This window comes from Ranitomeya variabilis, chromosome 2 (assembly GCF_051348905.1).
Source record: "Ranitomeya variabilis isolate aRanVar5 chromosome 2, aRanVar5.hap1, whole genome shotgun sequence".
NCBI lineage: Eukaryota > Metazoa > Chordata > Amphibia > Anura > Dendrobatidae > Ranitomeya > Ranitomeya variabilis.
Genome location: NC_135233.1, coordinates 5,407,198 through 5,420,896, shown reverse-complemented (window position 1 = coordinate 5,420,896; position 13,699 = coordinate 5,407,198). Strand labels below are relative to the sequence as shown.

General features: G+C 46.6%; 1 protein-coding gene across 2 annotated transcripts in view; it reads right to left on the bottom strand.

The window, feature by feature from the left end:
* Positions 1-13,699, bottom strand: part of TTBK1 (tau tubulin kinase 1) — a 195,339-nt gene that overhangs the window by 61,045 nt on the left and 120,595 nt on the right. For both annotated transcript variants that reach the window (XM_077281873.1, XM_077281874.1), the window contains 4 exons: positions 9,664-9,822; positions 6,560-6,707; positions 5,306-5,379; positions 3,955-4,095 (listed from right to left, as the gene is read on the bottom strand). In XM_077281873.1, the coding sequence (XP_077137988.1) occupies positions 3,955-4,095; positions 5,306-5,379; positions 6,560-6,707; positions 9,664-9,822 (522 nt within the window). The remainder of the gene's footprint in view (positions 1-3,954; positions 4,096-5,305; positions 5,380-6,559; positions 6,708-9,663; positions 9,823-13,699) is intronic.

The window sequence follows — 13,699 nt, the reverse complement described above, 5'->3', positions numbered from 1 at the left end:
TATCTCCACATATCAACCCTTCAGCAGATATCTCCACACATCAACCGTCCAGCAGATATCTCCACACACCATTCCGCCAGCAGATATCTCCACACATCAACCGTCCAGCAGATATCTCCACACATCAACCGTCCAGCAGATATCTCCACACATCAACCCTCCAGCAGATATCTCCACACATAATTCCTCCAGCAGATATCTCCACACATCAACCCTCCAGCAGATATCTCCACACATCAACCGTCCAGCAGATATCTCCACACATCAACCCTCCAGCAGATATCTCCACACATAATTCCTCCAGCAGATATCTCCACACATCAACCCTCCAGCAGATATCTCCACATATCAACCCTCCAGCAGATATCTCCACACATCAACCCTCCAGCAGATATCTCCACACATCAACCCTCCAGCAGATATCTCCACACATCAACCGTCCAGCAGATATCTGCTGGACGGTTGATGTGTGGAGATATCAACCATCCAGCAGATATCTCCACACATCAACCGTCCAGCAGATATCTCCACACATCAACCCTCCAGCAGATATCTCCACACATCAACCGTCCAGCAGATATCTCCACACATCAACCCTCCAGCAGATATCTCCACACATCAATCCTCCATCAAATATCTCCACATATCATGTCTCCCTCGGATATCTCCACACATAATTCCTCCAGCAGATATCTCCACACATCAACCCTCCAGCAGATATCTCCACACATCAACCCTCCAGCAGATATCTCCACACATCAACCGTCCAGCAGATATCTCCACACATCAACCGTCCAGCAGATATCTCCACACATCAACCCTCCAGCAGATATCTCCACACATCAATCCTCCATCAAATATCTCCACATATCACGTCTCCCTCGGATATCTCCACACATCAACCCTCCAGCAGATATCTCCACACATCAACCCTCCAGCAGATATCTCCACACATCAATCCTCCATCAAATATCTCCACATATCACGTCTCCCTCGGATATCTCCACACATCAACCCTCCAGCAGATATCTCCACACATCAACCCTCCAGCAGATATCTCCACACATCAATCCTCCATCAAATATCTCCACATATCACGTCTCCCTCCGATATCTCCACACATCAACCCTCCAGCAGATATCTCCACACATCAACCCTCCAGCAGATATCTCCACACATCAACCGTCCAGCAGATATCTCCACACATCAACCGTCCAGCAGATATCTCCACACATCAACCGTCCAGCAGATATCTCCACACATCAACCCTCCAGCAGATATCTCCACACATCAATCCTCCATCAAATATCTCCACATATCACGTCTCCCTCGGATATCTCCACACATAATTCCTCCAGCAGATATCTCCACACATCAACCCTCCAGCAGATATCTCCACACATCAACCCTCCAGCAGATATCTCCACACATCAACCCTCCAGCAGATATCTCCACACATCAACCCTTTAGCAGATATCTCCACACATCAACCGTCCAGCAGATATCTCCACACATCAACCGTCCAGCAGATATCTCCACACATCATTCCGCCAGCAGATATGTCCACACATCAACCCTCCAGCAGATATCTCCACACATCAACCCTCCAGCAGATATCTCCACACATCATTCCGCCAGCAGATATCTCCACACATCAACCCTCCAGCAGATATCTCCACACATCAACCGTCCAGCAGATATCTCCACACATCATTCCGCCAGCAGATATCTCCACACATCAACCCTCCAGCAGATATCTCCACACATCAACCGTCCAGCAGATATCTCCACACATCAACCCTCCAGCAGATATCTCCACACATAATTCCCCCAGCAGATATCTCCACACATCAACCCTCCAGCAGATATCTCCACACATCAACCGTCCAGCAGATATCTCCACACATCAACCCTCCAGCAGATATCTCCACACATAATTCCCCCAGCAGATATCTCCACACATCAACCCTCCAGCAGATATCTCCACACATAATTCCTCCAGCAGATATCTCCACACATCAACCCTCCAGCAGATATCTCCACACATCAACCCTCCAGCAGATATCTCCACACATCAACCCTCCAGCAGATATCTCCACACATCAACCCTCCAGCAGATATCTCCACACATAATTCCTCCAGCAGATATCTCCACACATCAACCCTCCAGCAGATATCTCCACACATCAACCGTCCAGCAGATATCTGCTGGACGGTTGATGTGTGGAGATATCAACCGTCCAGCAGATATCTCCACACATCAACCGTCCAGCAGATATCTCCACACATCAACCGTCCAGCAGATATCTCCACACATCAACCGTCCAGCAGATATCTCCACACATCAACCGTCCAGCAGATATCTCCACACATCAACCGTCCAGCAGATATCTCCACACATCAACCGTCCAGCAGATATCTCCACACATCAACCCTCCAGCAGATATCTCCACACATCAACCCTCCAGCAGATATCTCCACACATCAACCCTCCAGCAGATATCTCCACACATCAACCCTCCAGCAGATATCTCCACACATCAACCGTCCAGCAGATATCTCCACACATCATTCCGCCAGCAGATATGTCCACACATCATCCCGCCAGCAGATATGTCCACACATCAACCGTCCAGCAGATATCTCCACACATCGTCCCTCCAGCAGATATCTCCACACATCGTCCCTCCAGCAGATATCTCCACACATCAACCCTTCAGCAGACATCTCCAAATATCACGTCTCCAGTAGATGCAGTATCTCCACACATCATACCTCCAGAAGATATATCAACACATCATCCCTGCAGCAGAGATCTCCACATATCACTTCTCCAGTAGATATCTCCACACATAATTCCTCCAGCAAATATGTCCACACATCATTCCGCCAGCAGATATGTCCACACATCAACCCGCCAGCAGATATGTCCACACATCAACCGTGCAGCAGATATCTCCACACATCGTCCCTCCAGCAGATATCTCCACACATCAACCATTCAGCAGATATCTCCACACATCATTCCGCCAGCAGATATGTCCACACATCATCCCGCCAGCAGATATGTCCACACATGAACCGTGCAGCCGATATCTCCACACATCACCCTTGCAGCAGATATCTCCACACATCGTCCCTTCAGCAGATATCTCCACACATCATCCCTTCAGCAGACATCTCCAAATATCACGTCTCCAGTAGATATAGTATCTCCACACATCATCCCTCCAGAAGATATATTAACACATCATCCCTGCAGCAGAGATCTCCAGATATCACTTCTCCAGTAGATATCTCCACACATAATTCCTCCAGCAAATATGTCCACACATCATTCCGCCAGCAGATATGTCCACACATCATCCCGCCAGCAGATATGTCCACACATCAACCCTCCAGCAGATATGTCCACACATCATCCCGCCAGCAGATATGTCCACACATCAACCGTGCAGCAGATATCTCCACACATCGTCCCTCCAGCAGATATCTCCACACATCAACCCTCCAGCAGATATGTCCACACATCATTCCGCCAGCAGATATGTCCACACATCAACCCTCCAGCAGATATCTCCACACATCAATCCTCCAGCAGATATCTCCACACATCGTCCCTCCAGCAGATATCTCCACACATCATCCCTTCAGCAGACATCTCCAAATATCACGTCTCCAGGAGATGTAGTATCTCCACACATCATCCCTCCAGAAGATATAACACATCATCCCTGCAGCACATATCTCCACATATCATGTCTCCAGCAGATCTCTCCAAACATTGACCATCCAGCAGATCTCTCCAAACCAAACATTGTCCCTCCAGCAGATATCTCCACAGATCACGTCTCCAGCAGATATCTACAGACAAGTCATCTCCAGCAGATATCAGCACACATTGTCCTTCCGGCAGGTATCTGTACATGAAGGCCCCCAGAATATAGAACTCACAGGCTTGATGTCTCGGTGCAGGAAGCCCACTGAGTGGATAGAATCTATAGACTCCAAGATTTGTTTCCCTAGGCGGAGGGTAGTGCTCATGGTGAAGGTGCCACGGGGTTGACTCCTACGCAAATCTGCCAAGTTCCGGCCCTGTGACCAATGAAGATGGTCAGTAATGAACATGTATTCAGCAGTTAAGATGGTCCTGTGACATTAGCGTTCATTACACCCCACCATGTATGATCATGGTTCTCCATATGAAATAAAGCACGGTGTGATCAACCATAGGCTGTATGCTGCACAAGATGGGGCGATCGATTAGAAACCATATCATGGGATCTCCTCTTTACATAATAGTGTATACACTGGATATAAAAAGTCTACACACCCCCTCGTAAAATTACAGGTTTTTGTCAGGTAAAATATCCCTACAAGAGGAATCATTTCTGAACATTTCCCCCTTTAATGTTGCCCATAACCTGTACATGATCCATTAAATAATAAACTGAAATTATTTTAAAGGGGGAAAATAAAACTGCCACCACATTAGTGTAGCTTTGCTTTAACTGTGCACACCCTCCTATAACTGGGGCTGTGGTTGTGCTCAGAAGCAGCTGATCACATTTCCTCATGTTACACAGTAGTCAGCACTCGGCCGCCATCATGTACAGTAATTCTGATTAACCCATGAGAAAGTGTCGCTGTTCCAGAAGGATTTTCCTGACAGTTTCTGGTCCGAAAACAGCTGACAACACAGCAAAGGATCTCACTGTGGAAAGCTGTCAGTCAGGAAGAGTTACAAATACATTTCCCAGGCATCAGATCTACCATGGAGGCTGTGAAGACGTCATCAAGAAGGGGCTGAAATCTGGCGCAACAGTGACATTACCAAAAATTGGACATCCCCCCAAAAGTAACAAAAATATATGGCGAAAATTGGTCCAGGCAGCTACGAAGACGCCAACAGCAAAAAGGCTAACTGTGCTTTCAGGTAATTGACCAGAAAATCTGTCCTGTGTGCAAAGGAGGAACATCACCATAGGGTCACGACGTGACTTGTATTCTGCATTCTCACCCGTTCTCCCCTCTCCTCGCTCAGTCTGTAACCTGCAATCCATCTTTGCTGGAGGAGACGAGCTGCTGGGATTTCCCAGATGAAGAGCAATATTAAAAGGTGAAAAAAGGTCTGAAATGATTGCACTACATGACAAAAACCAGGAGTGTTACCCGGTGGTGTAGACTTCTATCCACCGTGCATGGTGCTATAGTAACTATCGCCTCCTCTTTATATCCTCCCGCCCCCCGACGCTATACTTGGTGTCCTCTGATGTCCAGGTGTGCACCAAGCATAGCATCTTACCTGGAGCTGCATGACGACATAGTTGAACTTCTCGTTTCGTCCACAACCAATAAATCTGCAGACATGATCCTTTCCTGTAGAGATACAAGCAGGGAGACTCGGGAAGATGTGGGTCGTGGAGCAGTGCTTCCCCCGTGTTCTGCACTGGTGAATTCATTATCGTCAGGGCGTCAATCATGGCCTCACATGTTGTCTCTATGTGTATCCTCAAATCCTGACATGTTGGAGGAAGAGGAGCACGTGGAAAAGGCAGGGTCCAGCAGAAACTCACCAGGAACGAGCTCACCAGGGCGCACACGCTCTACGGGAACCCTAATGTGCCTGCGAGAACTGCTGTAAGCATGAACCCTACACAACGGAGTGTGGGCAGAAGATCCAACGTAGGCTATGGACGATGGGAACCATGCCATCGCGTCTTACATGAACAGATAGGGGGATTAAGGCCACGTTCACACGGTCAGTATTGGTAAGATAAAAACCAGGAGTGGACGTACGGTATATCAATCATGTAAGGGGCACATGGAATCTAACGAGGTGAGGAAATCCCTATTATTAAGGATTAGAACTTTATTAATACTGCGGTCATTCCTATCCAGCAAATATTTACCGATATATCTATGTGGGGACCAAATAATATCCAATAATACCTCACAAAGAACACAGGACTCAAAACAAGGTCCGGCGGGGGGTGTCCTAACATTTTCCCTAAAGAACAGCCCTGCCTGACCATAGAGGCTGGCTCCCTAGATAAAGAACACAAGTTATGGTGCCCTCATATATGGAGCCAAAGTCTGGTCCTGCCCAATATCCATAAGTGACAATATGTCGCATGGAGAACGGGTCCATGCAGATAGTGAAGCGCTTAATCCCACCAATACACAGATATACAGCGGTATCCTTACTCCCATATGGGCTGATCGAGAATAAAGAAACGGGCTCAGACCAGATGCAAAGAGTTACTTCAGTGAGAAGGACCCCCATAAAGCTACCAAAGTGCCGCCACCATTCATACTGCTTCATCAGGAGGCATTAGAAGGTAGTCCATAATGGGCGGAACAAGAGTGGGTGAAAGATGCAGAATTGATGCACGTGTTCCTATTATACTTTTCCTCTGATTTTCCCACTCCTGATTTTAGCTTAAATTTGCTGATGTAAAATACTGACCAAATATGGAACATGTGAATGTGGCCTAAATCTGAGAAGCTAAATGTTCCTCAGGAATAAGAGAAACTGTTTCTAGTCTCTTGTAATCACCTTGAAGCTTCTTTAAGACTGCCACCTCCATCTTCAGAACTTGCTTAGGTTGCTGTGCCGACTCCACCTTCAATGCAACATTTTCCCGAGTCAGCAGGTCCATGGCCTCATAGATCTCACCAAATCCTCCTCCGCCAATCTTCTTCAGCTAGAATAAATGCAAGACAATCAGCAATCAAAGATGTCATGGATAACAGTTCCAGTTTATACATCAAGACAGCCGATGTTCTTACCAGGTTGCCTACAATAGCCCATCAGACATTATCACCATGGTATATACATGAACCCAAAATACATTATCACCATGGTGTTTACACCACACACCAGGGATATCACCAGGGTGTCTACAACAATCCAACAGATAGTCTCATGATGATGTCTTCAAAGAACCCATCAGACATTATCACCATGACATCTACACCAAACCACCAGACATTCCCACCATGGTGTCCACACCAATCCACCAGTTCTCATACCAGTGTCTAAAAGAACCCGACACATATCATCACCAGGGTGTCTACACTAACCAACCAAAACATTATCACCATGGTGTCTACAAGAACCCCCTACTCCACACCGCACTGTGATGGATGCCTCACACACTGATGGACCCATAAGACAGACATCCTTGATAAAGGCTACAAGTCAAAACGTTGGATTACTTTGTCTATAAATCATTAAGATCGGTGGATTAATGAATATAACCTTTTGAAAAGTTTACTTTCGTTACATTTTCTGTGACAAAGGTTATCTTTACAAACGTCTACATGAACCCGACAGTATCACAATGGTGTCTGCACCAATACACCAGATGTTCTCATTATGGTGTTTTCACCAATTCACCAGATGTTCTTACCATGGTGTCTTCATCAACACAGCAGACGTTCTCACCAGATGGCCTACAAGAACTCAGCAGACATTATCACTATGGTGTCTACACCAGTCCACAAGACGTTCTCACCATGACATCTACACCAAAACTCCAGACATTCTCACCAGTGTATCTGCACCAACACAGAAGCTATCACAGTGGTGTGTAAATCAATCCATCAAATGTTCTCACCATGGGCATCTACACTAAGGCTTCTTTCACACTTCAGTTGTTTGGCGTCAGTCACTTCCGACATAGTGACGGATTGACGGATCCGTCACAAATGTTGAAAAAACGGATGTAACGGATCCGTTTTTTTGACGGATCCGTTACACGGGGGTTGTATATACTTTTTGGAGCATGCGCAATTGAAAAAACGGATTGGGGCGACGGATCCGCCGAAATGACGGTCGCGACGGATCCGTCACCCATAGGTGGCCATTCTATGAAATGACGGACGCGACGGATCCGTCGCGATCCGTCATTTCAACGCCAGCAAAAAACGTTGCAATGACCGTCAATGTCTAGATGACGTCCGCCAAATTTTGACGGATCCGTCGCATGACGGATGGAACGGACGACCATCCGTCACAATCCGTCGTTAATGCAAGTCTATGGGGAAAATAACGGATCCGTCACAAAAAAAACGGATCCGTTATTTGAGGAAAATGGCGGATTTAGACTGACGCCAAACAACTGAAGTGTGAAAGAGGCCTAACACACCAGATGTTCTCATCATCTTCTCTATACCAACACACCAGATGTTATTCTCACCACGGTGTCTACATCAACAGACATCACTCTCACCATGGTGTCTACATTAACCCACCAGACATTATTCTCACCATGATGCCTACACCAACACATCAAAACATTCTTTTCACCATGGTGTCTACGCCAACACACCAGACATCCTCATCATAGTGTCTACCCCAACCCACAAGATGTTCTCATCATGGTACTTACACTAACACATTAAAAGTGCTCACCATGGTGTCTACACCAATACAGCTGAAGTTCTCACCGTGGAATCTAAACCAAGACACCAGATATTATTATCACCATGATATCTACACCAACATACCAGATGTTCTCACCATGGCTTCCACATCAACCCACCAGAAGTTCACACCATGGTGTCTACACCAACACATCAGAGCATCTTACCATGTTGTCACCACCAACATAGTAGCAACACAGCAGAGATTTTCACCATGGTGTCTAGACCAATATACCAGACAGTGTTTTCACCAATGTGTATACACCAACACACCAGAAATTATTCTCACAATGGTGTCAACACTAAATTTGAGTGAATTTGTTCGAGTTTCCTCTTATTCGGCAAGCTATAGCACTTACCGAATAAGCTGCAGAGGGAACCAGGCTTCCTGGATCGTGCTGGCTGATCAGCTGATCGACACCGGAGCTGCATGTGTCGCGGCTGTGTCACAGTTACAGCACATGCATGGAGAGCCCAACAAACAGCTTGCCGAATAAGAGGGAACCCGAACAAATTCGCTCAACTCTAGTCAACACCAATACATCAGACGTTCTCACTATAGTGTCTACAGCAACACACCAAATATTATACCCATGGTGTCTACACCAGTTCACTAGACGTTCTCACCATGGCATCTAAAGCAACACACCAGACATTCTGATCAGCATGTCTATACCAACACAGAAGTTATCACCGAGGTATGTACACCAATCCATCAGATGTTCTCACCATGGCATCTACAGCAGCAGACTAGACATTCTCACCATGTTGTCTATACCAACACAGCAGATATCATTCTCACCATGGTGGCTACACCAACCAACCAGATATTATTCTCACCACGATGTCTACACCAACCCATTAGTCATTTTCACCATGGTGTCAATATCAGCACACCAGACATTACTCTCACTATGGTCTCAACAACAACACAGCTGACGTTCTCACCGTGGAGTCTAACATTCTCACCATCATATCTATATCAACACATCAGAGTTTTTTACCATAGTGTCCGCACTAACACATCAGACGCTCTCAGCCCGGTGTCTACACAAACACGTGAAACACCAGACATTTTCATTCCAGTGTCTACATCGGTAAACACATTATATTCCCCATATTCTACACTAGCACAACATACACGAGATACTCCAAAGGCTTCTTCTTCAACATCTTCCCCAGCATACCGCAGGTTAGGACGGGGTACCAGCACAGTCAGTGTAGCCTTCTTACCACTTTCCAGCGGTCTTTCACCACGTAACTGACTGGCAGGATGTCTGCTTGTTCTGCTCCACCACTCATGTTTCCGTCGTCCCTGATCACAGCAGCTAAGCACTGCATGGGCCACCCAGACAGGATTCGCCCAGCCCCAGACCTAATAGAGACATTGACCTGTGGGAAGATAAAACAGGATAAAGATGTGATAATCCACATGACAGGATCTGGTCTGCCGTCACAATAATCAATAATATATAACCCACACTGGTGGACCACGCCAGGCGCACACTACAGTGCACAGCCAATTACAAGAGGATAATTCTCATTATGAGTAAACACCCAAATGCTGCAGAACGTGTGTATCCGAGCTAGGCTCAGCTATTCTGGGCCTGTCCTGATCCCCTGGGGCTCAGCCTCTCGTGCTGGACTCGGAGACAGATGTCAGATTCCTGCTGACGGCAGCGATAGTGAGAGAAAAGTGTTCGGATGAGCCCAGCCATTTAGAAACAGTCAGAATTAGGAGAGCGGTGGCAACCAGATGCCTTCAGAGTCATCAGTGGATATCCAAGGGATGAATACATAGCACAAGTGCAGATGGGCCTCTCCCACATAAGACACCCAAAGGCTCAGAAAACAGCATGGACTATAGGTCCTAGTGCGTGTGTTAGCACATAAGGGGACAGTAAACCACAAGTGGGAATATCCAGCTCCGGCACACCAATGTTCTGCACATCAAATCACAGTGAAGGACATAATGGCTCCGTCTGTACTGCGCTCAGATGACGAACGCTGGGTGACAGAAGCTGCAGATAAAGATGGAGAAGAGTGAAATGAAGCTCTGTTCTGGAGCACTGGGTTATCCCGGTCCCGGAGGCTGCAGGTTGGGGCACGAAAAAAAGCTCACACCTCATAAGCACAGATGTAAAAGGGCGCACACCCAAACTACACTATCAAGACGCAGACATGGTCACCTTGGTCCAGTCAGTGTGGCCAGGGCACCCACATCCCATACTGATAACCTGTCTACAGACACTGCCCTCTTTCCTAATCCATATCCTATACTGATGACATTCTACAGACACTACCCTCCTCACTAACCCATATCCCATACTGATAACCTTTCTACAGACACTGCCCTCCTCCCTAATCCATATCCTATACTGATGACCATTCTACAGACACTGTCCTCCTCCCTAACCCATATCCCATACTGATAACCTTTCTACAGACACTAACCTTTCTACAGACACTACCCTCCTCCCTAATCCATATCCCACAGGGATGACCAGTCTACAGACACTGACCTCCTCACTAACCCATATCCCATGCTGATGACCATTCTACAGGCACTGCCCTCTTCCCTAATTCATATCTCATACTGATGATCTTTCTACAGACACTGACCTCCTCACCAACACATCCCATACCGGTGAGCATCCTACAGGCACTGCCCTCTTCTCTAATCCATAACTCATACTGATGATCTTTCTACAGACACTGCCCTCCTCGCTAACACATATCCCATACCGGTGAGCATCCTACAGACACTGCCCTCCTCGCTAACCCATATCCCATACTGATGACCATTCTACAGGCACTGCACTCTTCCCTAATCCATATCCCACACTGATGACTGTTCTACAGACACTATCCTCGTCCCTAACCCATATCTTATACTTGTGACCATTCTACAGGAAGTACCCTCCTCCCTAACCCATATCCCATATTGATGACCATTCTACAGGCACTACCCTCCTACCTAACCCATATCCCATATTGATGACCATTCTACAGACACTACCCTCCTCCCTAACCAATATCCAACAATGATGACCATTCTACAGACACTACCCCCCTCACTAACCCAAATACAATGATGACCATTCTATAGACATTACTCTCATCACTAACCCAAATAATACACTGATGACCATTCTACAGACACTACCCTCCTCACTAACCCATATAATACACTGATGACCATTCTACAGGCACTACCCTCCTCACTAACCCATAAAATACACTGATGACCATTCTACAGACACTACCCCCCTCACTAACCCAAATACAATGATGACCATTCTATAGACATTACTCTCATCACTAACCCAAATAATACACTGATGACCATTCTACAGACACTACCCTCCTCCATAACCCATATAATACAATGATGACCATTCTACAGACACTACCCCCCTCACTAACCCAAATACAATGATGACCATTCTATAGACATTACTCTCATCACTAACCCAAATAATACACTGATGACCATTCTACAGACACTACCCTCCTCACTAACCCATATAATACACTGATGACCATTCTATAGGCACTACCCTCCTCACTAACCCATAAAATACACTGATGACCATTCTACAGACACTACCCTCCTCCATAACCCATATAATACAATGATGACCATTCTACAGACACTACCGTACTCACTAACACATAATACACTGATGAAGATTCTACAGACATTACTCTCCTCACTAACCCAAATAATACACTGATGACCATTCTACAGACACTACCCTCCTCACTAACCCATATAATACACTGATGACCATCCTACAGACACTACCCTCCTCGCTAACTCAAATAATACACTGATGACCATTCTACAGGCACTACCCTCCTACCTAACCCATATCCCATATTGATGACCATTCTACAGACACTACCCTCCTCACCAACCCATATAATACACTGATGTCCATTCTACAGACACTACCCTCCTCCCTAACCCATATAATACACTGATGAAGATTCTACAGACACTACCCTCCTCCCTAACCTATATCCAACAATGATGATGCTTCTACAGACACTACCCTCCTCACTAACCCATATAATACACTGATGACCATTCTACAGACACTACCCTCCTCACTAACCCATGGAATACACTAATGAAGATTCTACAGACACTACCCTCCTCGCTAACTCAAATAATACTCCTAGTGAGGAGGGTAGTGTCTGTAGAATGGTCATCAGTGTATTATATGGGTTAGTGAGGAGGGTAGTTTCTCACACCCCCAGCCCCAGCAGCAAACATGGCGGAGGAGTTGGTCTTCTCCTGTCAGATACCTGCTCCTTCACCCCAATCCCACTGCCACCCCCTGTTACCCTCCCTTCCTTTGAGGTGCACTCTGTGCGCATCTACTCCCCCCCTCCAACCTCCAACTGGCTGTCATCTACCGCCCCCCAGGGCCAGCCACCACCTTCTTTGACCACGTCACCACCTGGCTACTTCATTTCCTTTCCGCTGACATCCCTACTATCATCATTGGCGACTTAAACATCCCCATTGACACTTCCCTCTCAGCTGCCACTAAACTTCTATCTCTCACTTCCTCCTTCGGCCTCACTCAATGGTCTTCTACAGCCACCCACAAAGATGGCCACACACTGGACCTTATCTTCACCCGCCTCTGCTCCTTATCTAACCTCTCTAACTCACCTCTTCCTCTCTCTGACCACAACCTTCTCACATTCTCTTCCCTCTCCACTCCATGTCTACAATCCCCACCCCACAAACTTTCACACCCTCGCAGAAATCTTAAACACCTTGACCTACACTCATTCTCTGAATCCCTCCTCCCTCTCACAGATATAAGTTCCTTACACAATGCGGATGACGCTGCCGCTCTATATAACACCACAATAGCTGTAGCTTTGGAATCTGCTGCCCCACTTACACATACCAAAGCTCGCAAAATCAACAGACAGCCCTGGCACACCAGCCTCACCAAAGAACTGAGGCAAACTTCCTGGGCTGCTGAGCGCAGATGGAAAAAAATCCCACTCCAACGAGCACTTCATCGCATTCAAACAGTCCCTCACTACTTTCAAGACCACACTCGCCACAGCTAAACAAACCTACTTCTCATCGCTCATATCCTCCCTGTCTCAAAACCCTAAACAGTTATTCAACACCTTCAACTCTCTCCTCCCTCCCCACTCATCTCAGCTGAAGACTTTGCCTCACTTTTCAAGCAGAAGATTGATAACATCAGAGACAGTTTTGGTCAACAACCCCAAG